General features: G+C 47.2%; 1 protein-coding gene across 1 annotated transcript in view; it reads right to left on the bottom strand.

Moving 5' to 3' along the window:
- LOC141192375 (uncharacterized) overlaps positions 1-26,848 on the bottom strand; it is a 47,184-nt gene extending 20,336 nt beyond the window's left edge. Inside the window, exon 1 of the mRNA XM_073661892.1 lies at positions 26,722-26,848. Within this exon, the coding sequence (XP_073517993.1) occupies positions 26,722-26,848 (127 nt within the window). The remainder of the gene's footprint in view (positions 1-26,721) is intronic.
- Between the last annotated feature and the right edge of the window lie 460 nt (positions 26,849-27,308).

Raw genomic sequence — 27,308 nt, 5'->3', positions numbered from 1 at the left:
AGAGGTCTTCTTCACTACTGTGTAATCCTGGTTATGGAGAGACACATTAACAAAACTCCCTCCAGACATTTCCAGAGTCCTCACCTCTCCAGTTCTGTTCATCTGTTATTCCCATAGATAAAAATGATGTAATATGACGTCATCAGAATCTCTCACCTCTCCAGTAAGCCGGAAGAGGATCTCTAGGGTGAGGTGTAATATCCTCTCCGCCATCTTGTCCCTGTCCATATCCATGCTTAATGAATGAATCAGAAAAATTTTCTTATTTAGGGGATCCGATATTGTAGAGACCTGAATAAGAAGATGATGAGCCGATGTAAATTCATAAAAATCTTGTGTAATAATTAGTGTTGAGCGAGCATGCACAACACTGCTCGGTACTGTTATGATCTGCAACATAAACTAAGGAAAGAATGGGAAAAGCTGTCCCTACCGTAAGACTAAGCTGAATCCCTATGATGTAGCGGGCAGCCTGTTCCTTGTGAACAGACCCGCATTCGTCCTAGGCTAGTCTAGAGACCTATAGAATAAAGGGAGGGGTCTCTAAAGAAGTAAGGACTGGGACAAAAAATGGGACACTTCCTAACAGAAGTTGTTGCAGAGCAAAAAGACAAACTGACAAAAAGTACTAGAGGTCCCAGAGGACCAGGCAATCTAGACAGAGATGGGCACCGAAGCACCTGGCTAGAGAAACAGGCAAAAAACACTGAAGTCCAGCAAAGCCAGAAGGGCGGAGCTGGAATATATAGGCAGCTGGTCATGTGACCGCAAAACACAAGATAGCAAAAACTAACAGGAGGGTTCTAACTAGAGATGAGCGTTGTTCGACTCGAACTGTTCGCCAATCTCAAATTCGAGCTGTTTTGGGCGGTGTTCGAGCCGTTCGGCGAACACGAACGATTTGAGAAAAATTCGGCTGTTCGAGGTTATGTTCGATAACTGTTCGTGCACCAAAATCATAACTGGATTTTTTCTCAGTAATGATGAAAATTAATGTTAATGCGCAGTTTGAGTGTACAGCGGGGTGGGGGGAGGGGCAGGGGATGGATCTCTGCAGGAACAATGAAGATCTCCATTTTTTTTTCTCTTTCCCGCATTTACAGTGGGGAGGTGCAATCTGTCAGCCTATCAGCAGCGCACACACGGAGCGAAGTGCTTTTTTTCACACAAGCAAGGGCATGTGTCATTGGCAGTGTATGTCACATGTCCTTGCCCTATAAGACCAAGCCATTTTCCCCGTCGCCACCATTTTCTCACTGCTGCAGCTGCGTGTTAGACGGCACCGCTGTTGCTGTGTGCGCTATACCTTGTTAATTTCAAGCCAATTTTCGCACAAATCTACAGATAGCTTGGGAGTAGGGAATAGTTGTGATTGCAGTCCTTTTAAGGACTAGGTTACAGCATTTCCTACGACTTTTATCAGGCAGGTCTGTGCTCTTAAATAGATAGATTGTGGGAGTAAAGACTAATTGTAATTGCAGTCCTTTTCAGGACTAGGTTACATCAGTTCCTATCAGTTTTTGCCAGGCAGGTCTGTGCCAGTGCTGTGCAAGTTTTTTTCACAGCATTTGGCTGAATCTAGCAAAGCTAATCCTTTTTGGCCTATTGCAGAGTGTGTTAGTCAGTGGAGTAGCCTATCTGTGTTGCAAGATATACCACCTGTGTATAGAATACCAATTTTTTTACTGCACCTAGTGAAGTAAAATCTTTTGGGCATAGCATCATTCTATTAGTCCATCTATACTGACCTCCATCAGGTTGCAAATTGAATATAATTTTTTTCTGCATCTAGCTCTGAAAAAATATTTGGGCTTCTAGCAGTGTGTGGGACTTGTTCTATTAGTCCATCTATACTGACCTCCATCAGGTTGCAAACTGAATATAATTTTTTTCTGCATCTAGCTCTGAAAAAATATTTGGCCTTCTAGCAGTGTGTGGGACTTGTTCTATTAGTCCATCTATACTGACCTCCATCACGCTGCAAATTCAAAATAATTTTTTGTCTGCATCTAGCTCTGAAAAAATATTTGGCCTTCTAGCAGTGTGTGGGGCTTTCTCTATTAGTCCATCTATACTGACCTCCATCACGCTGCAAATTCAAAATAATTTTTTTTCTGCATCTAGCTCTGAAAAAATATTTGGCCTTCTAGCAGTGTGTGGGACTTTCTCTATTAGTCCATCTATACCAGGGGTCTCAAACTCGGCTGGGTATATGGGCCGCACATGGAAAAAATTTGAATTTGGGGGGCCGCATTCTTTGTTCAATGTGACATTTTTAGTGATACCATTTTTTTTGTATACACCTTTTGAACATTTTTGCCGTGTTTATTTTTTTATGGCTTGGGTCGTTATGGATGTGGCGATAATAAACGTGCACTTTTTTGTGTTTACTTTAGTTTACATATAAAACAGCATTTTTAGTGCCCAATATTTTTTCATGCTTTATTTTATTTTTTATTTTTTTTACAATTTTATTTCCCCCAATTGGCCACATACAGTAATATTGTCTTACAATTAGCATCATATAGTAATAATGGAAAACATCTTGTAGTAATGTTCCCCATCCAAGTCCCCATCTTGTACTAATGTGCCCCATCCAGGTCCCCATCCTGTGGCAACGTTCCCCATCCTGGCGCCCACCTTGTACTAATGTGCCCCATCCAGGTCCCCATCCTGTGGCTATGTGCCCCATCCAGGTCCCCATCCTGTGGCAACGTTCCCCATCCTGGCGCCCATCTTGTACTAATGTGCCTCATCCAGGTCCCCATCTTGGGGCTATGTGCCCCATCCAGGTCCCCATCCTGTGGCAATGTTCCCCATCCAGGTCCCCATCTTGTGGCTCTGGTCCCCATCTTGTGGCTCTGGTCCCCATCTTGTGGCTCTGTGCCCCATCCAGGTCCCCATCTTGTGGCTCTGTGCCCCATCCAGGTCCCCATCTTGTGGCTATGTGCCCCATCCAGGTCCCCATCCTGTGGCAACGTTCCCCATCCTGGCGCCCATCTTGTACTAATGTGCCTCATCCAGGTCCCCATCTTGGGGCTATGTGCCCCATCCAGGTCCCCATCCTGTGGCAATGTTCCCCATCCAGGTCCCCATCTTGTGGCTATGTGCCCCATCCAGGTCCCCATCTTGTGGCTCTGTGCCCCATCCAGGTCCCCATCTTGTGGCTATGTGCCCCATCCAGGTCCCCATCTTGTGGCTCTGGTCCCCATCTTGTGGCTCTGTGCCCCATCCAGGTCCCCATCTTGTGGCTCTGTGCCCCATCCAGGTCCCCATCTTGTGGCTATGTGCCTATCCAGGTCCCCATCTTGTGGCTCTGGTCCCCATCTTGTGGCTCTGTGCCCCATCCAGGTCCCCATCTTGTGGCTATGTGCCCCATCCAGGTCCACATCTTGAGGCTATGTGCCCCATCCAGGTCCCCATGTTGTGGCTCTGGTCCCCATCTTGTGGCTCTGTGCCCCATCCAGGTCCCCATCTTGTGGCTATGTGCCCCATCCAGGTCCACATCTTGAGGCTATGTGCCCCATCCAGGTCCACATGTTGTGGCTCTGGTCCCCATCTTGTGGCTCTGTGCCCCATCCAGGTCCCCATCTTGTGGCTATGTGCCCCATCCAGGTCCCCTCTTGTGGCTATGTGCCCCATCCAGGTCCCCTCTTGTGGCTATGTGCCCCATCCAGGTCCCCTCTTGTGGCTATGTGCCCCATCCAGGTCCCCATCTTGTGGCTATGTGCCCCATCCAGGTCCCCATGTTGTGGCTCTGGTCCCCATCTTGTGGCTCTGTGCCCCATCCAGGTCCCCATCTTGTGGCTATGTGCCCCATCCAGGTCCACATCTTGAGGCTATGTGCCCCATCCAGGTCCCCATGTTGTGGCTCTGGTCCCCATCTTGTGGCTATGTGCCCCATCCAGGTCCACATCTTGAGGCTATGTGCCCCATCCAGGTCCCCATGTTGTGGCTCTGGTCCCCATCTTGTGGCTCTGTGCCCCATCCCGGTCCCCATCTTGTGGCTATGTGCCCCATCCAGGTCCACATCTTGAGGCTATGTGCCCCATCCAGGTCCCCATGTTGTGGCTCTGGTCCCCATCTTGTGGCTCTGTGCCCCATCCAGGTCCCCATCTTGTGGCTATGTGCCCCATCCAGGTCCCCTCTTGTGGCTATGTGCCCCATCCAGGTCCCCTCTTGTGGCTATGTGCCCCATCCAGGTCCCCTCTTGTGGCTCTGTGCCCCATCCCGGTCCCCATGTTGTGGCTCTGTGCCCCCTGTGCTGTTCTTCACACACATAAAATAGAAAAAAAAAAGATGATTCTCACCTGTCCTCCGTTCCCTCGGCGGCCTTCCTGCAGATGTGGCCCGCAGGCACCACAGAGTCCGACCCCTTGACGATCCCGACCTGGTCCAAGAGGAGCCGCCGACAGCAGCGCTGCATTGCCGCACAGAGACTGTCTCCCAGCACAGCATTTTCAATGTCAGCCGCCGGCCAATCAGAGGCCAGCAGCTGACATCTGCATATGGCAATGACGTCATACTCGCTGCGCCGACACGCAGATATCAGCTGCTGGCCTCTGATTGGCCAGCGGCTGGCATTGGAAATGCTGTGCTGGGAGACTGTCTCTGCGCTGCAATTCAGCGCTGCTGTCGGCGGCTCCTCCTGGACCAGGTCGGGATCGTCAAGGGGTCTGTGCCTGCGGGCCGCATAAAGCAGCCTCAGGGGCCGCATGCGGCCCGCGGGCCGCGTGTTTGAGACCCCTGATCTATACTGACCTCCATCACGCTGCAAATTCAAAATAATTTTTTGTCTGCATCTAGCTCTGAAAAAATATTTGGCCTTCTAGCAGTGTGTGGGACTTTCTCTATTAGTCCATCTATACTGACCTCCATCAGGTTGCAAATTAAAAATAATTTTTTGTCTGCATCTAGCTCTGAAAAAATATTTGGCCTTCTAGCAGTGTGTGGGACTTTCTCTATTAGTCCATCTATACTGACCTCCATCAGGTTGCAAATTCAAAATAATTTTTTGTCTGCATCTAGCTCTGAAAAAATATTTGGCCTTCTAGCAGTGTGTGGGACTTTCTCTATTAGTCCATCTATACTGACCTCCATCAGGGTGCAAATTAAAAATAATTTATATCTGCATCTAGCTCTGAAAAAATATTTGGCCTTCTAGCAGTGTGTGGGACTTTCTCTATTAGTCCATCTATACTGACCTCCATCAGGTTGCAAATTAAAAATATTTTTTTGTCTGCATCTAGCTCTGAAAAAATATTTGGCCTTCTAGCAGTGTGTGGGACTTTCTCTATTAGTCCATCTATACTGACCTCCATCAGGTTGCAAACTGAATATATTTTTTTTCTGCATCTAGCTCTGAAAAAATATTTGGCCTTCTAGCAGTGTGTGGGACTTTCTCTATTAGTCCATCTATACCAGGGGTCTCAAACTCGGCTGGGTATATGGGCCGCACATGGAAAAAATTTGAATTTGGGGGGCCGCATTCTTTGTTCAATGTGACATTTTTAGTGATACCATTTTTTTTGTATACACCTTTTGAACATTTTTGCCGTGTTTATTTTTTTATGGCTTGGGTCGTTATGGATGTGGCGATAATAAACGTGCACTTTTTTGTGTTTACTTTAGTTTACATATAAAACAGCATTTTTAGTGCCCAATATTTTTTCATGCTTTATTTTATTTTTTATTTTTTTTACAATTTTATTTCCCCCAATTGGCCACATACAGTAATATTGTCTTACAATTAGCATCATATAGTAATAATGGAAAACATCTTGTAGTAATGTTCCCCATCCAAGTCCCCATCTTGTACTAATGTGCCCCATCCAGGTCCCCATCCTGTGGCTATGTGCCCCATCCAGGTCCCCATCCTGTGGCAACGTTCCCCATCCTGGCGCCCATCTTGTACTAATGTGCCCCATCCAGGTCCCCATCCTGTGGCTATGTGCCCCATCCAGGTCCCCATCCTGTGGCAACGTTCCCCATCCTGGCGCCCATCTTGTACTAATGTGCCTCATCCAGGTCCCCATCTTGGGGCTATGTGCCCCATCCAGGTCCCCATCCTGTGGCAATGTTCCCCATCCAGGTCCCCATCTTGTGGCTCTGTGCCCCATCTTGTGGCTCTGGGCCCCATCTTGTGGCTCTGGGCCCCATCCAGGTCCCCATCTTGTGGCTCTGTGCCCCATCCAGGTCCCCATCTTGTGGCTATGTGCCCCATCCAGGTCCCCATCTTGTGGCTATGTGCCCCATCCAGGTCCCCATCCTGTGGCAACGTTCCCCATCCTGGCGCCCATCTTGTACTAATGTGCCTCATCCAGGTCCCCATCTTGGGGCTATGTGCCCCATCCAGGTCCCCATCCTGTGGCAATGTTCCCCATCCAGGTCCCCATCTTGTGGCTATGTGCCCCATCCAGGTCCCCATCTTGTGGCTCTGTGCCCCATCCAGGTCCCCATCTTGTGGCTATGTGCCCCATCCAGGTCCCCATCTTGTGGCTATGTGCCCCATCTTGTGGCTCTGTGCCCCATCCAGGTCCCCATCTTGTGGCTCTGTGCCCCATCCAGGTCCCCATGTTGTGGCTCTGGTCCCCATCTTGTGGCTCTGTGCCCCATCCAGGTCCCCATCTTGTGGCTATGTGCCCCATCCAGGTCCACATCTTGAGGCTATGTGCCCCATCCAGGTCCCCATGTTGTGGTTCTGGTCCCCATCTTGTGGCTCTGTGCCCCATCCAGGTCCCCATCTTGTGGCTATGTGCCCCATCCAGGTCCACATCTTGAGGCTATGTGCCCCATCCAGGTCCCCATGTTGTGGCTCTGGTCCCCATCTTGTGGCTCTGTGCCCCATCCAGGTCCCCATCTTGTGGCTATGTGCCCCATCCAGGTCCACATCTTGAGGCTATGTGCCCCATCCAGGTCCCCATGTTGTGGCTCTGGTCCCCATCTTGTGGCTCTGTGCCCCATCCAGGTCCCCATCTTGTGGCTATGTGCCCCATCCAGGTCCCCTCTTGTGGCTATGTGCCCCATCCAGGTCCCCTCTTGTGGCTATGTGCCCCATCCAGGTCCCCTCTTGTGGCTCTGTGCCCCATCCCGGTCCCCATGTTGTGGCTCTGTGCCCCCTGTGCTGTTCTTCACACACATAAAATAGAAAAAAAAAAGATGATTCTCACCTGTCCTCCGTTCCCTCGGCGGCCTTCCTGCAGATGTGGCCCGCAGGCACCACAGAGTCCGACCCCTTGACGATCCCGACCTGGTCCAAGAGGAGCCGCCGACAGCAGCGCTGCATTGCCGCACAGAGACTGTCTCCCAGCACAGCATTTTCAATGTCAGCCGCCGGCCAATCAGAGGCCAGCAGCTGACATCTGCATATGGCAATGACGTCATACTCGCTGCGCCGACACGCAGATATCAGCTGCTGGCCTCTGATTGGCCAGCGGCTGGCATTGGAAATGCTGTGCTGGGAGACTGTCTCTGCGCTGCAATTCAGCGCTGCTGTCGGCGGCTCCTCCTGGACCAGGTCGGGATCGTCAAGGGGTCTGTGCCTGCGGGCCGCATAAAGCAGTCTCAGGGGCCGCATGCGGCCCGCGGGCCGCGTGTTTGAGACCCCTGATCTATACCGACCTCCATCACGCTGCAAATTCAAAATAATTTTTTGTCTGCATCTAGCTCTGAAAAAATATTTGGCCTTCTAGCAGTGTGTGGGACTTTCTCTATTAGTTCATCTATACTGACCTCCATCAGGTTGCAAATTAAAAATAATTTTTTGTCTGCATCTAGCTCTGAAAAAATATTTGGCCTTCTAGCAGTGTGTGGGACTTTCTCTATTAGTCCATCTATACTGACCTCCATCAGGTTGCAAATTCAAAATAATTTTTTGTCTGCATCTAGCTCTGAAAAAATATTTGGCCTTCTAGCAGTGTGTGGGACTTTCTCTATTAGTCCATCTATACTGACCTCCATCAGGGTGCAAATTAAAAATAATTTATATCTGCATCTAGCTCTGAAAAAATATTTGGCCTTCTAGCAGTGTGTGGGACTTTCTCTATTAGTCCATCTATACTGACCTCCATCAGATTGCAAATTAAAAATAATTTTTTGTCTGCATCTAGCTCTGAAAAAATATTTGGCCTTCTAGCAGTGTGTGGGACTTTCTCTATTAGTCCATCTATACTGACCTCCATCAGGTTGCAAACTGAATATATTTTTTTTCTGCATCTAGCTCTGAAAAAATATTGGGCTTCTAGCTGTGTGTGGGACTTGTTCTATTAATCCATCTATACAGACCTCCATCAGGTTGCAAACTGAATATAATTTTTTTCTGCATCTAGCTCTGAAAAAATATTTGGCCTTCTAGCAGTGTGTGGGACTTGTTCTATTAGTCCATCTATACTGACCTCCCATCAGGTTGCAAATTAAAAATAATTTATATCTGCATCTAGCTCTGAAAAAATATTTGGCCTTCTAGCAGTGTGTGGGACTTTCTCTATTAGTCCATCTATACTGACCTCCATCAGGTTGCAAACTGAATATATTTTTTTTCTGCATCTACCTCTGAAAAAATATTTGGGCTTCTAGCTGTGTGTGGGACTTGTTCTATTAGTCCATCTATACTGACCTCCATCAGGTTGCAAACTGAATACAATTTTTTTCTGCATCTACCTCTGAAAAAATATTTGGGCTTCTAGCTGTGTGTGGGACTTGTTCTATTAGTAAATCTATACTGACCTCCATTAGGTTGCAAATTGAATATAATTTTTTTCTGCATCTAACCCAGCCAATAGTTTTGGCCTAATACCACAGTTTGGCCACTCAGCTCTGCTCGGTTCCCATCCATTGTTTTTTTGTGCAAACAACTCCAGAGTTGTGAATTAGTTAACCACCAAAATGAGTGGAAAAAGGCCTGCTGCTAGTGGAAAGGGGAATAGGCGTGTTGGGAAGGGGAAAAAAGGTTGTGTCCGTGGGGTAGGTGTTAAAGCAACAGTAACATCTGCAGAAGAAAGACCATCTTCCAGCCAAACTAAAATGTCTACTTCTTTTAGCGGACAACGTGATAAGATCCCTTTCTTACGGCCACGCCAATCGCTACAAATTCCAGATGAGGCACAAAAACAGCAGGTGCTTCAACGGATATCAAGTGCTCCTTTAAGTGGGCTCTCCTCCACATCAACTTCAACATCACAAATACTCCAGTCCTCAAAGGTGTCACCCCAATCGCACTTGCTTCCTCACAGCTCCCAAATCTCCAGCTGCCCGTCTGAGTATGAGGTAGAACAGATGGTTGAGTCTGCAGAGCTGTTTACTCATACTATAGCCTGGGAATCAGAGGTCGACTCCAGCGCTTCTGTGAATCCAGACGAGGAAATGATCTGCACTGATGCCCAGAATTTTTATGAGTCGGATCCAGGACCAGACGCAGAAGGTTCTGACCATAATGTAGACCCTCATTCCCAAACTGTAACTCCTGTTGGTGGAGACAATGAGGAAGACGATGATGAGACTCAAATACCTGATTGGAGCGACAACTTTAGTTTTTTGTCAGGGCAGGAACAGGTTGGTTCTGAGGACGACGGGTGTGATAACGCACAGGGTGATGATGATGAGGTTGGAGATCCCACTTACTGTCAACCCACAGTCAGCCAAGAGATGAGGTCAGCAGAGGAGGTGGAGGAAGATGCTAGTGACGACGAGGTCAGGTTGCGCCTTCCTGGACAGAGACGTAGTACTGGAAGCACGTCAACAACTGCATCCTCAAACACAACTCTGCCTCTCACCACAAGTCGTGGTGGCTCTCCAGGTCGCATGGGTGCTAAGCCTTGCATAGCCTGGGCATTTTTTCAGATCGATAAAGATGACCCAACTCGTGTTATCTGTAACATTTGTCAGCAAAAGCTAAGTAGAGGCCAAAAAATACATAGTTTGAGTACTTCATGCATGAACCGGCACATGGACATGAAGCATAAGTTGCAGTGGGAAGCTCAGTGTGCTACAATGCGGCCTAGCCGGCCGGGCCAACCACGGTCTGCCATATCTTGTGCATCCGCGGCCTCTTCATCCTCTGTGACTGGGGGGACAGCAGTCACACCTGTTTTGGGGTGCAGACCTGCCACCTCTTTACCCGCAACAGCCAGCGTGATTGGCAGGTCATCATTTTCTTTGGAGGTGGTAACACCAGCTGGTGTTGAGCGCTGTCCGACATCGATAGCACCACCTTTGGATCAATGCAACCTAACATGTCCGCCTGCATCTTCCTCACAGACCGGCAGTTTGCCGGGGACACCCTTATCAACCCCGTCTAAGCACAATAGCCAGCCCTCGGTCCCTCAGATGTGGACAAGTAAAAGACCATTTCCTCCTAGCCATGAGAAAGCTAAGAGGTTGAACTTCACCATTTGCAAGCTCTTGGCTACAGAAATGCTGCCTTTCCGCCTGGTGGACACAGAGGATTTTCGAGACCTTATGTCCGTCGCAGTGCCCCAGTACCAGATGCCCAGTCGGCACTACTTCTCAAAGAAAGGTGTGCCTGCGCTCCACCAGCATGTCGCACACAACATCACCGCTTCTTTGAGAAACTCTGTGTGTGACAGGGTGCATTTCACCACAGACACTTGGACGAGTAGGCATGGACAGGGGCGTTACATGTCGCTGACTGGGCACTGGGTAACTATGGTGACAGCAGGACAAGGGGCTGCTGTCCAAGTCTTGCCATCCCCACGAGTTGTGCGTCAATCCTCTTTATGTCAAAGTTCCTCCACTGCTTCTGCCTCCTCAACCTCCTCTCGGTCTTCCACCTGCACCCAAAGCCTGTCTGGTCATGCCACAAGCTTTCTAACTGCGCAGAAGGGATCCTGCACACCTCCTTACTATGCTGGCAGTAGGGCTCAACGTCATCAGGCGGTTTTTACTTTGAAATGTCTGGGAAATGTGAGTCACACAGCTGAGGAGTTGTGGTCAGCTCTGGAGAACCAATTTCATGAATGGTTGTCTCCACTGGACCTGAAACCAGGGAAGGCAGTGTGCGACAATGCTGCAAACCTGGGTGCGGCCCTTCGCCGGGGCAATGTCACACACGTGCCTTGTATGGCTCACGTGTTGAACCTGGTTGTCCAGCAATTTTTAGCCCACTATCCCAGACTAGATGGCCTTTTGCAGAGGGCACGGTCGCTGTGTGCTCACTTCCGCCGTTCGCATCCCGCAGCTCAGCGACTTACATCTCTACAGAAGTTGTTGGGCCTGCCACTTCACCGGCTAAAATGCGATGTGCCTACCCGGTGGAATTCAACTCTGCACATGTTGCAGCGACTGTGGCAGCACCGACAAGCCCTGGTGCAATACGTTCTGACGTATAGCCTGGGCCAACGAGATCCAGAGGTGGGGCAAATCACGCTGGAGGAGTGGTCTCAGATCAGGGACCTATGCACCCTTCTGCACAGTTTTAAAATGGCGACGAATTTGTTTAGTGCTGACGATGCCATTATCAGCATGACTATTCCGGTGATTTACATGCTGGAGCACATGTTAAACAGAATTCGGAGTCAGGTGGTGGCACAAGAGGAGGTGGAGGAAGTAGAGGAGGAGGAGTTGTATGCGGAAGGGCTAATATCTGCAAGGTCCAGACGGTCGGCAGCACCAAGGCGGCAGGCATGTGAGGGTGGGGGAGATGGTTTTACCAGGGCGCATGGTAGCAGCCAAACTAGTGAGGAAGGTGCAGGAGCCCAGGAAGAAGTGGAGGACGAACTGATGGAAGACTCATCAGATGAGGGAGACCTTGATCACATTTCTGTTGTGCGAGGTTGGGGGGAGAGGACAGAGGAAGGAAGCATGATTGTTACCTCGCCACCAACACAACAGGGACTTGGTGCTCCTGGATGCGCAACACACGAGTGCCTTCTTGCTGCACGACCTGCAACATGACCCTCGAATTGTGAGAATTAGAAATAATCCTGACTACTGGGTTGCCACACTGTTAGATCCCCGGTACAAAAGTAAATTTGCAGAAATTATTCCTGCCATAGAAAGGGATGCACGCACGCAGGAGTATCAGCAGAGACTGTTGCAGAATCTTACATGTGCTTTTCCACAAAACACCAGTGGTGCACGTAGTGAATCTCACAGTTCCAACTTGCCAACTGTGGGACCGTCAAGTGTTCAGCACTCAAACCGTAACAGAACCACAGTATCTGCTGGTAACATCAATTTTGCGGAATCATTTCACCACTTTTTTAGCCCATCCTTTGCAAGGCCACAGGAGACAAGAAGTCTGACACATAGTCAACGCCTAGAGACGATGGTACAGGAGTATCTTCAAGTAAACATTGAAGCCATGACTGTGTCACTGGACCCTTGCTCTTTTTGGGCTTCCAATCTGGATAAATGGCCGGAGCTAGCCACTTACGCCTTGGAGATCTTGTCATGCCCCGCAGCCAGCGTTCTGTCTGAACGTGTGTTCAGCGCTGCTGGTGGTGTGCTGACAGATCAGCGCACGCGGCTCTCCACTGATAATGTAGACAGACTCACGTTCATAAAGATGAACAAATCATGGATCCCAAACGACTTTTCTACCCCTGTGTCATCCTGGGGAGAGTAAAAGCTTGATGATTGGTTAAAATCACCCTACCAACCGTTTTAAGCTTTCAAATTACTAATCATGTTTATCTGTATCTTGGCTGGAAAATAATTTGAGCTTTGTAGCAGTGTGCAGCACTGATTCTATTAGGCCATCTATAATAAGCTCCACCAGTTTTAAAATTACTAATCATGTTTATCTGTATCTTGACTGGAAAATAATTTGGGCTTTGTAGCAGTGTGCAGCACTGATCCTATTAGGCCATCTATACTAAGCTCCACCAGATTTAAAATTAATAATAATTTTTAGCTGCATCTAGCCCGGAAAATAATTTTGGGGCTCCGAGATGCGCAAGACACATAAGTGCCTTCTTGCTGCACTACCTGCAACATGACCCTCATATTGTCAGAATTCGAAGTAATCATGACTACTGGGTTGCCACACTCTTAGATCCCCCAAACTTTTCGATCAACCTTTTCATTTTAATAAAGACCAAAAAAATGGTCATTTTTGAAATTATAAGCATTAGCAGGTTATTAGAAACTGAAATCAAACAGTTTTCAACTCAAAACTTTATTCTAGGTGATGTTACATTTTCACATAGGACCCCTTGATCGAAAGGAGCTTCTGAACTCTCTCGTCCATTGAATTTGTCAGGTTTTGGATTGTTTCTGCTTCAATTGTTTTGCATGAGGACAGAATACCCTCCCAGAGCTGTTGCTTAGATGTGAACTGCCTCCCGCCATCATAGACACTCCTTTTGATGATGCTCCAGAGGTTCTGAATGGGGTAGAGGTCAGGGGAGCATGGGGTCACACCATAAGTTTGTCCCCTTTTATGCCCATATCAGCCAGAGATGCAGATGTTTTATGTGCAGCATGAGATGGTGCATTATCATGCAAAAAATGATCTTGCTGTGAAATACACGGTTCTTCTTCTTGAACCATGGCAGGAAGTGCTGTTTGAGAAAATCCACATACATTATGGAGTTCATCTTTAGCGCCTTCAGGGATCCTAAAGGGGCCGACAATCTCTCTCCCCATGATTCCAGCCCAAAACATTACTCCACCTCCTCCTTGTTGGCGCTGTAGCCGTGTTTGCATGGGGTGTCCATCAACCAGCCATCCTCCACTCCATCCATCTGGACCATCGAGCGCTGCACGGCACTCATCCGTGAACAAAACAGTTTTGAAATCAGTCTTCATGTAATGTTTGGCCCACTGGAGCCGTTTCTGCTTGTGTGAAGTGGATAGAGGAGGTCGACAGGATGGCGTATGCACAGCTGCAAACCTCTGAAGGACCCTGCATCTTGTTGTTCGGGGGACGTTGGAGGCACCAGCAGCTTCAAAAACTTGTCTGCTGCTATGACAAGGCTTTTTTGCCGCTGCTCTTTTAACCTGACGTAATTGCCTGTAGGAAAGAGTCCTCAATTTGCTCTTATCAGCACGCACACGTGTGTACTGTGAATCAGCTACATACTTCTTGATTGCCAAGACACTTCATCCTGATCATCGCACAATGTTAATTGTAGTCATGCCTTGACCTAAACACTCCACAATTTGTTGCTTCTCAGCAGCCGACACATCCTTTTTCTTTCCCATTTTGGCAGAAAATGTAGGCTGCTTAATAATGTGAGACAGCCTTCTTAAGTAGTCTTGCCTTTCATTGGACACACCTGCCAAACTAATTAGCACAGGTGTCTGCAATTGCTTACAGTGATATAAAGAGCCCTGACACACATCACCATCAATGAGTTTAACTGACAAACAAACAAATTCTTCCCTTATCACTCCTAAACACTTTTTGCATAATAATTTGGAACACAGTGTACATGTGCTTTTCCACAAAACACCAGTGGTTCACGTAGTGAATCTTACAGTTCTAACTTGCCAACCGTGGTCTGTATGGAGTTGTTCAATAAAGGGCCCAAAATTAAGATAACATAGATGGGAGAGGTCTCTATGAATAGGAATTCCTAAGTATTTGATACCCTGTGAGGGCCAGGCAAAGGGAAAGTTGGACTGGATGGAATCCTATATGGATTTGGGGAGGGAGACATCGAGGGCCTCAGACTTCGCTGCATTGATTTTAAAATTTGACCATGTAACAAAGTGATCTATTTCAGCCATAACAGCATGGATGGATATATGTGATTGAGTGATATATACTAGGACATCATCAGCAAATAGAGAGCACTTGTACTCGGTGCCTCCCACCTCAATCCACCTAATATTGGGGTTATGGCGAATTGATGAGAGCAGGTGCTCCATCACTAGGATGTATAAGAGAGGGGACAGAGGACATCCCTGCCTTGTCCCATTGGTGATTGTGAAAGGTGATGAAAATGTTCTGACGCACCCCCTGGGCCTTGGGACACCCGGAGCCGGACCCTTTTTGGTGGATGCTGGTGGTTGTAGTCTTCGTGGCGGCGACCCGGTTCCGTGGCTCAGGGTGGTCAAACCAGTGGCGGAACTATTTATGTGGTTTTGATGTTTAAATGTCCGACTACGCCACCCGTGGATTGCGGTCAGAGTGAACCGCCGCTGCAGGGCAGACCGCTGAGGCTGGTGTTGTGGGTGCAGCAGAGCGTAGCATAACTCCCCACGGGAGGAGTATAGCCTCAGGGCAGTGTATGCGGAGGATGGGGGTGATGGTGCAGGGCAGCAGCAGTAACGACACGGAGTCAGTGATGCAGTCCAGGGCCTTTACTCACAGTTCTTATTATCCAGACCACGTCTGCAGGTAACGGCTGCCCACGTCGTACTGTGCTCACCAGGTGAGGGGCTCAGACAACTCCCAGATAACTTTGGAGCGCTTCACAGGACCCCTTTTGTGTGTCCTTTGTCTGGCCTTTCTTACCAACCCTTCTGTCCGGCTGCCTCGGGCCTCCTCTAGGTAAACTTGGCGCCAGTTTCCCTGACCCTATGTGGTGCCTTCCTAGCGGGTGTAGCGAGGGGTTGCGCCACATAAAATGTCACAGCCTCCGGTTTCTAGCTGAGGGTCGTTTCCTGCCTCCACTAGTTTCGGGGACCGGTCTCCCCCTTTGGCCTGACCCCTCCACGCAGGTGGATTCGGGCGTGCGGTGGCGACTCGCCCGTCCGCACCCCTGGGATCCCTTCATTCCTCGTTCCTGGAGCCTTCTCCACTCCTCTTCCTTCCTTCTCCCTCTTCCAGGCCTGGGCCTCTGTTACTAGGCCCGCCTCCGGAGCAGAGCTCATGCAGAGCCCCTGCTCCCTGCCACTTCTGCTCAGACTTCTCTGCACTGAACTAAGATGGTGCCCACCTTTTATACTCCCTTCTCAACGCACCCAGGAACTGCTTCCTCCCTGCTCCTGCACTACAGGGTTCCCCTTCCTCAGTGTTCCCTCCCCCCACTCCAGCCAGGGACAGGGACTGTCGTGCCCATCTCAGAGGCATATTGGTCGCCCTGCCCCACGGCAATGTGGTGTAATGCATGCAGGTGTCGGGTCCTGATCCACACTCCATCCTTACCTGAGAGTGAGATATCACACCTCTGGGTGAGGTGCAATACCTCTGTAGCAACCGAGCCCTCAGGGTGCTACAGTTCCATTTATCTTCAGCCTAGGTGACGTATTGTGATACAGGGCCGTGATTTTGGCTATAAAAGGGTCCCCTAGACCCCTACCCCAAGCTTTATAAGAGAATCATATATGGCGTGCCAGGAGACTCTATGGAATGCTTTCTCAGCATCCAACGAGAGTATCTAATTACAAATTTTTAACTGCATCTAGCCCAGGAAATACTTTGTGCCTAGTAGCAGTGTCTGCTAGTCAGCGGATTATCCCGGCTGTTAAGCAAGCTACACCACCTGTAGTTTGGACACTTAATTTTTTCAAAGGAAATGCTTCGGGACCACGGGATACTCAGTGAAGAGCATCAGGAGGCACCCCAAGGCATAGGGGCTGGGACTGGCAGTAGGATGCCTTGCGGTGGACAGCCGAGCTCGATCCTTATAAAAGCTTTTTAACTGCAGCAGCTTTAGTGGACGCTACTGGAGCTGGAATTACGCGGCTGCTGGCATGAGACTTGCCCTCCAATAGATCCTTGTAAATGGATTTAAAGTGTATTCATTCAAATTAGAGGGACAATTTAAATTAAAAAGCTTAGAGCTGCCTCCACCACAGGGGGGCTCGCTCGACCCACCAGCGGACAGGCACCAGTATTGGGAGAGGGGGGCTGGCCGTCAGGGTTCACCGCGGCTCTGGCACAAACCTGGCGACACGGAGGTGGCAGGAGCGGACTGAACGTGTCGGCTTCTCACTTTTTGGATTTTAGAAGGGCATGACATGCCTATATCTGTGTCTCCCCCTCCTTTTACTCCTCCACCTCTTTTCTTTTCGCATGACTATATGTACTTGTCACTTTTCCATGTGTTAGTTGTGTCTTCTGAGCAGTTTGTCAGCTTTTGGACACCTTTGAAGGTGTTTTCTATGTGTTTCTATGTGTTTTTGTTTGCCTGCCATTGGTTTTAACGGTGTTCGAAGAACAGTTCGACGAACAGTTCGGCGAACACACGGGTGTTCGACGAACCGAACCGAACTCGAACACTACGGGGGTGGCTCAACACTAGTTCTAACAGGTACTCGCCGGAGCATCACACTACTCGGGATGTTCGGCGAGCACCGAGCATTTCCGGGTTATTCGGGCGGGAGCTCGGGTCTCCGCCCTGCATGTGTGGCGCTCTTTACAGAGCCAATGAACATGCAGGGATTGCCAGCCAGTCACTGTAATGCCGCAGCCATGTTGGTTGTGGGCATTACATTGATTGGCTGGCTGCACAGCGTCACCTCGAGTATTTAAAACCGGGCGCCGCCATCTTGGACACAGACGGCCGGGATCAGACAATGTAGGGACAGCGCTGCTGAGCTAGGGAGAGATTTATAGTGCGAAATAGGTAGTGTAGGGTCTCTAAAGCCTGCCAAATCAAACAAACAGTCCTTCTCAGGACTAATATCTATCCCAGATATCAGGCAGGCAGGCTGTATAGGAGACGCAGTGGTTATACCAGCAAACGCTGCATTACAGTCCTGTGTGGTGCTGCTCAAATCGCTAGAATTAGCTCCAGGTCTCGGGGGCCAGAAAAAATCTTTTTTTTTTCATCTAAATCCTCTCTTTTTTTTTCCTTCTTCACACTGTACATATACCCATTTTATTAACCTTTTGGTGCACCCCCCCCCCCCCAAAAAAAAGAAAAAAGTGTGTCTGTGACAGTTCAGACACAAATATATCTGTTTAAAAGAGTCTAGTGTAGGCCCGGGAAATAGAAGTGTGGTTTTGCTGTTCCACAGGTCAAATCTCTGTATTATCCTGCTTTTGGCATTTTTTGCCATAAAGAAAGTAATAGTGTCTCCTGATTGTTCAGACACAAATATATCTGTTTAAAAGAGTCTGGTATACACCAGTAAATTATAACTGTGGTTTTGCCGTTGCACGGTAAAAAAATGTCTATTATCCAGCTGTTGGTATTTTTTCCGTAAAGAAAAACAGTAATAGTTTCTCTCTGATTGTTCAGACACAAATATATCTGTTTAAAATAGTCTGGTGTAGGCCAGAGAAATAGAAGTGTGGTTTTGCAGTTCCACAGTTCAAACCTCTGTATTATCCACTTTTGGGCCATTTTTTCCCTAAAAAAAAAACAGTTTGAGTGTGTCGCTCACTGTTCAGCCGCAAATATATCTATTTAAAAAAGTCTGGTATATCCCAGTAAGCAAGATCATTTTCATGCATGATAATGCCCCGTCTCATGCAGCACATAACACATCTGCATCTCTGGCTGCTATGGGCATAAAAGGGGACAAACTTATGGTGTGGCACCCATGCTCCCCTGACCTCAACCCCATTGAGAACCTCTGGAGCATCATCAAAAGGAGTGTCTACGATGGTGGGAGGCAGTTCACATCTAATCAACAGCTCTGGGAGGGTATTCTGTCCTCATGCAAAACAATTGAAGCAGAAACCATCCAAAACCTGACAAATTCAATGGACGAGAGAGTTCAGAAGCTCCTTTCAAACAAGGGGTCCTATGTGCAAATGTAACGTCACCTAGAATAAAGTTTTGAGTTGAAAACTGTTTGATTTCAGTTTGTAATAACCTGCTAATGCTTATAATTTAAAAAATGACCATTTTTTTTGTTCTTTATTAAAATGAAAAGGTTGAAAACTCTGCTGTGCATAATAATTTGGAACATGCATTTTGAGGGCAGTTTGAGTTTTTTATTTTTTTAAAAATATACTGTTATCATAGGCAGTTTGTACAAAAACCTTTCAATTGTACTCTAATAGTTATTTGACTGGAAAATTATAATGACTGCAATTCATATAGGTAATTTGGGAAAATCTGAGAAAATATTATTTGCATAATAATTTGGAACACAGTGTATGTTACACTGCCTTAACCGTGACCCTCGCGTTGTCAAAATGTTGGGTGACAGTCATTACTGGTTGGTGACACTTTTAGACCCCCGCTACAAGGAGAACTTTCACTTTCTTATTCCTGAGGTGGAGAGGTCTACAAAAATGGGGCAGTACCAGAAGGCCCTTGCTGCAGAACTGTTAAAAAAATTCCCATCTGAGCACGCTAGCGGCAGAGGTCACAGTTCGTTGCCCAACCAAGGCGTACAGGCGAGAGAGACGCAACTCCAATTCAGCAGAGGCAGGGGAACACTGTCAACATTCTTGGAGAGTTTTCTCAGACCCTCCCTTCGGACAGGCCCTGAGGCGCGGGGTACTCTCACAAGGAGTGGAAAGTTTCAAAAGATGGTGAGGGAGTACCTTGCCGACCGTACCAGTGTCCTCCGTGATTCCTCTGTGCCTTTTAATTATTGGGTATCCAAGCTGGACACTTGGAATGAACTCGCTCTGTACGCCTTGGAGGTCCTGGCCTGCCCTACCGCTAGCATGTTATCGGAGCGTGTTTTTAGTGCCGCTGGGGGAATTATAACTGATAAGCACGCTCGCCTGTCAACTGACAATGCTGACAAGCTGACCCTTATCAAAATGAACAAGGGCTGGATTGGGCCAGACTTCTCATCACCACCAAATGACAGCAGAGTAACATAAAGTCAAATCCACTGTGTTATTTCGGGAGGTGTATTCACATGCACCGCTTCACACCCACACATGGGTATACGCTTCCTCATTTCGGCTGTTTTATGCTCTTCTCCTTATCCTCAGCCTCCACCACCACTATTCAACCAGGGTGACCGTGGTCCGTGTTGCCAGCATTGCAAGTTCCTCCGTCCTTATTTTTGGCAGCTTTTGCTTGGAAGTCATAAGCAAAGACTATGGGAGACCCACTCCCCAATAATGGGAATAATGTTTTTAAGATGCTGTACTGTATGGCTCTTGTAAGGGGCATTGCAAGTTCCTCCATCCTAATTTTTGGCAGCTTTTGCTTGGAAGGCATAAGCAAAGACTATAGGAGACCCACTCCCCAATAATGGGAATAATGTTTGTAATATGCTGTACTGCATGGCTCTTGTAAGGGGCACTGCAAGTTCCTCCGTCCTAATTTTTGGCAGCTTTTGCTTGGAAGGCATAAGCAAAGACTATGGGAGACCCACTCCCCAATAATGGGAATAATGTTTGTAATATGCTGTACTGCATGGCTCTTGTAAGGGGCATTGCAAGTTTCTCCGTCCTAATTTTTGGCAGCTTTTGCTTGGAAGGCATAAGCAAAGACTATGGGAGACCCACTCCCCAAAAATGGGAATAATGTTTGTAATATGCTGTACTGCATGGCTCTTGTAAGGGGCATTGCAAGTTCCTCCGTCCTAATTTTTGGCAGCTTTTGCTTGGAAGGCATAAGCAAAGACTATGGGAAACACACTCCTCAAAAATGGGAATAATGTTTGTAATATGCTGTACTGCATGGCTCTTGTAAGGGGCATTGCAATTTCCTCCGTCCTAATTTTTGGCAGCTTTTGCTTGGAAGGCATAAGCAAAGACTATGGGAGACCCACTCCCCAATAATGGGAATAATGTTTGTAATATGCTGTACTGCATGGCTCTTGTAAGGGGTATTGCAAGTTTCTCCGTCCTAATTTTTGACAGCTTTTGCTTGGAAGGCATAAGCAAAGACTATGGGAGACCCACTCCCCAAAAATGGGAATAATGTTTGTAATATGCTGTACTGCATGGCTCTTGTAAGGGGCATTGCAAGTTCCTCCGTCCTAATTTTTGGCAGCTTTTGCTTGGAAGGCATAAGCAAAGACTATGGGAAACCCACTCCTCAAAAATGGGAATAATGTTTGTAATATGCTGTACTGCATGGCTCTTGTAAGGGGCATTGCAATTTCCTCCGTCCTAATTTTTGGCAGCTTTTGCTTGGAAGGCATAAGCAAAGACTATGGGAGACCCACTCCCCAATAATGGGAATAATGTTTGTAATATGCTGTACTGAATGGCTCTTGTAAGGGGCATTGCAAGTTCCTCCATCCTAATTTTTGGCAGCTTTTGCTTGGAAGGCATAAGCAAAGATTATGGGAGACCCACTCCCCAATAATGGGAATAATGTTTGTAATATGCTGTACTGCACGGCTCTTGTAAGGGGCATTAAAACCGTCTTGTTAAGCTACTGTGACCTCCACCACTTTTTCAAGGGGCATTAAAACCGTCTTGTTAAGCTACTGTGACCTCCACATCTCTTCAAAGAGGCATTAAACCGTCTTGTTAAGCCACTCTGAACTCCACAGCTCTAACCAAGGGGCATTGAAATGTTGTTTTTAATTGCCTCTAACCTCCACGACTCTTCCAACGGGCATTGCATTTCCTCCTAATTTTAGTCAGCTTTTGCTTTCCAATGCAAAGACGAAAACTAAGGGAGACCCACTCCCCAATAATGGGTAGAACGTTTTTAGTACGCTGTAATCCACGTCTGTTTCAAGGAGCATTGCAGTTTCTCATAATTTTTGGAAAGCCTTCCATTCACTGCTTAGGCCAACAGTGTACAGGAGACCCAGTTGCTATAAATGGAAAAAACGGTTTAGTTAAGGCCCTCTGACCTCCATGTCACTTCCAAGGGGCATTGGAGTGCCTCAAAATTTTTGGTAGGCATTGCACTCACTGTATGCCCTATAACTGTGTAGCCGAACCGCTCCTTTTGGTACAGAAACATATCCTACAAGACATGTGTGGTTGACTGGCCTGATATTGATGTGAATGGTCCCTGTTCCTCCTGCTCTTTCTCCTTTGCCACCACGTCATCCATCATTTATCACCTGAAGCTTTGTTTTAACAGGAGTCATAGAACTGGGATAGTAGCAGGAAAACCTCAGGCCTAGCTGTTACTACATACATGCGCTTGCATTCCAAGAAAACAAAGCAGATGCTAACTTCTATCATCATCATCATGCTCCTCACCTTGGCACTCTCAACTCCCCTGATGGAGAAGCCAGGGCCCACCGGAGGAGTCTGGTTCTCTGGTGGGCTCGTCCAATGCTGCCCTAAAGCAGGCCAGGCTAAGAAAAGTGTGGGGGAAGTTCTCAGGAGAAATAGGGGTGGCTGGGGACCATTAATGGACACCCGGCCGCCGCCAGGCGGCTGGGGATCGTGTGTTGACACCTCGCTGCCGAAGCAGCCATGAGGTAGTGGCCAGCTTCGGCCTCCTCCAAAACTAAAACGCCCCATTTCAAGTGCAAGCTAGCAGTATGGTATTGCAGCCTGCGGGTGGGTGGTTGGCTACATATTTGCGCTTACATTGCAAGTAATGGGGGAGGTACAATTGAACACTGCCCTGGGACAAGGACTTGCACGGGGATAGCTGCAAGCCTGCATCTTCTGATGCGGCAAGGATCACTTCTGATGGGCACACTTTTAGGCAGTGACCTGGGAGTCAGAGATGCTTCCAGGGGTCTTCCCCATGCTGTTCCCATGTCTTTTCAGCATTGTATGCATGTGTCACACAGCACATGGCCAGATAAGGTTGTAAAATGTTAAAATTACATTTTCCGGTGAATGCATTTGTCACAGTTGAAAGCAATACAAAAGTGCAAAAACGCATAAAAAATGCTACTTGTGAACATAGCCCAAGGTGTGGAGGAGTATTTTTGTTTTTGGTTATTTATTTTACCTTATACACAAGTCTTTACCCTGGAAAGGAAATTCCTTAACATATTTCACAGGAAAACCGTTTCAGTTTCGCTTTTGAACGTTTTATTGTGAGACATAAAAGTGGCTTAATACCTCTGACCACATTGTTGACAGCAGTCACCTGGGGGTCAGAAATGCTTCCTGGGGTGATCCCCATGCTGTCCCCATGTCTTTTGAGCACTGTCACTATCGTTTTGGACACTTTTTAGGCTTTCTACAGACTGCCGGTGGTGCCGCCGCAAAAATGCTTGGGTCTCCCATAGACTAACATTGGGCTCGTTGCTCGGGTCGAGCACCCGAGTATCACGGTGAGCTCGGTCCGAGTTTCGAGCACCCGAGCATTTTAGTGCTCGCTCAACACTAGTAATAATACAATCACTGGAGATAATAAGGGAAACATATGAGATTTACTATTTTCTACTAATTTGTTTTCTTCTTTACATCTAGTAATAAAACCTATATATTTTAGGCCACAGACAACAAGCAGTTTCTTCCTTGGAGTCTGCAGCTGAATACGTTTCTCATAGACTCATCTTCCTTATTGCTAATTCTCGTCTCATTTACCGACACTGCAATCGGCATTAGCAATACTGCAGGAGATATTCATTACACGTGACATGAGAAATAACTACTTCATGATGAGGACGACATTTTGATCTTCAACTACGGCTTTAGAAACATATTTGGCCACAGTCCGTCACTGACTACATCACCACCGGCCGTTTATATGAATATTTCCAGACTGTAATCTTCTATCATGTTAGATCTCATGTCTGATTCACACACAGAAGTTTGAGACATTTATAAAAGCTTGTTTGTAAGAACACCAACACAAGAGGTATTTGATGCCAAATTCTCCATGTACAATGTATTTTTTTTCTCTGGATATGATGGGAATTTTTTAGCATTTTCATGTAGGTTTCCATAGATTACATGAAAAACACCCCCAAAAAATAAAATTGGGGATGGAGGTACTGGGGAAACATTATACAGTGTGTGGGTGGATGGCGATACTAGGGGAACAGTATACTGTGTGTGGGGGCCAAGAAAGGGGCACTGTACTATGAGATCAATACATGATTCCTTCACAAAAACACCCTAAACATAACATTTTTAAAACAACCTCACAATTTGTGAATCTTCAGGGTAAATCACTATCTAACCATTTGATTAGAGCTGATACTATTAAGCTCAAGTGTCTAAACAGACTTTCTTTCAAATCCATAAAGGGGCACTTTTCCATGTTTGTCATGCAAGAACTGTTGGAAGATTATTAAAGGTGATAGTTTTCCCATCAATTAGAAGGGACACCTGTGGATATTGGTGGTTTTTACCTGCTACATTTCTGGTGTGATTTACTCGGTAAAGTGCCCTTGTGTTAAAGGGGTTGTCCACTACTTTATATGATCCCCCAATGTATTCCCCCGGGGCCCATAAGTGTTTCTCTAAATACTTTGTGGTGCCTTTTCTGCCTGTGAGTGGCGCTATCACTGGCCGCTCACAGGCATCACGTGACCCCTGGCTGCAGCCGGCTCTGACATCCGCTCATGTCACGTCAAGTTCCGGCTGCACCAGGTGGTACTCACTTCTGCGTTTCACGGTGGACGCTGGGCTGTGGCGTGGGTTACCCAGCACGTCCCACCCTGCATCCACTGCACGCTCTTCCTCTCCTCATTCACTGGGAAAGCGAGCGGTGGATGCTGGGTGTGACGCACGGGGTAACCCCGCCCACAGCCCAGCATCCACCGCGGTGAGCGCGTCACTGATGTCACGCCTCACTTGACGTGACATCAGTGACGGGTCATGTGATGCCTCTGAGCGGCCAGCGGTAGCGTCGCAAGGAGGCAGAAAGGCACCACAAGGTATTTACAAAAACACTTCTGGGCCCCGGGGGGTACATTGGGGGGTTCATAAAAAGTAGTGGACAAATTCTTTAAAGTGGACATTGGACAAACGTCATGATCAATTACAATCAGACTGAAGGAACATGGCTCCTCTATTCGGCTCTATGAGTCTAGGATGAAATCCACTGCGGCCCCTGCAAGAAAAAGAATGAAGAAGAGCAGAAGTTTGGGGAGACCACAATGGCCAGACATTTCTCAGAGATGGTGATAAAAGTTCTGATCTCCGATGGTCGGTGTTAGAAGAGGCGACCGCAGCGGATTCACAATCACAACGCTGTAAACTTCTACAGAGACGTGTTCTGGATTTACTCCCTGGAATCACTTTCTCTCAGAGGGTTAAATGACGTCTGTAACTTCATTGTCTTTCTATGAAGCTTCTTCTCTGAACTTTATTCCTCTGCTGTCTGCTGGGAAGTTGTTTTATAAAAAAATATATTTGTGTTTATTTTCTTTCAGTTTACTGGGTTAGTAATGGGGGTGTCTGATAGACGTTTCTCCAATACTAACTGTTAGGATTGATAACAGTTGACAATACACAACTGACATAAACCACAAAAATATTACCCCGGTTGCCAACATACCAGGGCAATTGGGAAGAGGTAGACAAAGTGCCAAAATTTGTCGCATCTAATGTGATTTGACAATTCTGAGGCTGCTGCGGACGGGTATTTTTAGGCTGGAAGGGGCCAATATCCATGGACCTTCCCAGCAGGATAATATCAGCCCAAAGCTGTCTGATGTACCTTAGCCGGTTATCAAAAATAGGGGGGGACTCCATGTCATTTTTTTAAATTCATTATTTATTTACTAGGTTTAACCCCTTCATGACAGGAGCATTTTCAGTTTCTGAGTTTTCGTTTTTGCTCCCCTTCTTCCCAGAGCCATAGCCCTTTTATTTTTCAGTCAATATGGCCGTGTGAGGGCTTATTTTTTGCAGGAAGAGTTGTACTTTTAAACGCCATTACTAGTTTTACCATATCATGTACTGGAAAACGGGAAAAAAATTCCAAGTGCAGTGAAATTGCAAAAAAAATGCAATTCCACAGTTGTTTTTTGTTCTTTTTTCTTTCCACATTCACTTAATGCTAAAACTGACCTGCCATTATTATTCTCCAGGTCATTACAAGTTCGTAGACACCAAACATTTATAGGTTCTTTTTTAATTCGGTGGTGAAAAAAAATTCCAAAGTTTGCTAAAAAAAAAAAAAAAAAAATGGCGCCATTTTCCGAGACCCGTAGTGTTTCCATTTTTCGGGATCTGAGGCCGGGTGAGGGCTTATTTTTTGCGTGCCAGGCTGACGTTTTTATTGATACCATTTTGGGGTAGATCCGATGTTTTGATCGCCCGTTATTGATTTTATTGCAATGTTGTGGCGACCAAAAAAACGTAATTCTGGCATTTGGAATTTTTTTCTTCTTATGCCGTTTACTGATTGGATTAATTATTTTTTTTATATTGATAGATCGGGTGATTCTGAAAGCGGTGATACCAAATATGTGTATATGGGGTTTATTTTTTATTATTTTATTTTGAATGGGGCAAAAGGGGGTGATTTAAACTTTTAAAAACTTTTTTTTTTTACACTTTTTGCTTGCTTCTATAGTATCCATAGGAGACTAGAAGCAGCAACTGTCCGATCGCCTCTGCTACATAGAGGTGATGAGCAGATCACCTCTATGTAGCAGAAATGCTCCTGTGCTATGAGTACCGACCACTAGGTGGCGCTCATAGCAATCTTTACCTGACAACCACTGGGGTTTGCTGCAGACCCAGGGCTGTCATGCCCACCCATCAGTGACCCGCGATCACGTGACGGGGTCACCGATGGGTGGGGTAAGTGACGCGCTTCCGGCGCGGCGCTGTTAATGAGATTGACAGCAGCATTTAACTAGTTAGTAGTCGCGGGCGGATCTGTAATAATCAGCTGCCATGTGCTCGGTCCAGTGCGGGCTCAGCGCCGGAGACCCCGCTGAACCGGCCTTTCTGACGTTGTGCGTACTATTACTGACCATGTCGGAAAGGTGTTAAAAAAGGTGAAATACACCCTTTAGTGCCACATGGAAGGCAGCTTTATAATATTTAGAAGGGAGATGACATTAATCTAAGCACTCCCTCCTATAACAACTCTCCTTGAACTACTGTACTTTCTGAGGACAGTGGGCCAAGCATCGCATCGCGGGGTCTTCTGTAAGGCCCAATAACTAGCGAATGGTCTTTGGATAAGGTGTTAACCGAGCACAACCGAGTGTCATCGGAGTTCTCGTATATCATGTTCGAGTCCCTGTGTCTGCATGATTTGCGGCTGTTAGACAGCCTCAACACATGACGGGATTGCCTGTTTATTAGGGAATCCTCACGTGTTGAAGCTGTTTAACAGCTGCAAATCATGCAAACGCAGGGATGCGAACATGATATACAAGCACTCTCCGATGATACTCAGTTATGCTCCAGCGTGCTCGGTTAACCCCTTATCGGAGCACGTTCCCTCATCACTACCGATAACAAGATGCGACCGGCCAATCGCAGTAATGCCAGTAGAAAACATGGCTACAGCACTACAGTGTATGGCAGGCAATGCCCGAATGTATATTGGCCGTATAACAGACACAAGACATACGGGGCGCGGACTAGAACTCCCCCGATACTCGTAATGGAGAGATAATCACCAGTATCTACATTACTGTGCTGGAGCTAGGAGAGGAATAATGGCGTTGTGTGAGGACTTCTCTGG

The sequence above is a fragment of the Phyllobates terribilis genome, unplaced genomic scaffold (assembly GCF_046119375.1).
Source record: "Phyllobates terribilis strain yellow unplaced genomic scaffold, ASM4611937v1 Scaffold_60__1_contigs__length_8166268, whole genome shotgun sequence".
Lineage (NCBI taxonomy): Eukaryota > Metazoa > Chordata > Amphibia > Anura > Dendrobatidae > Phyllobates > Phyllobates terribilis.
Note: the sequence above shows the minus strand (reverse complement) of the source record. Positions and strands in the feature narration are given on the sequence as shown.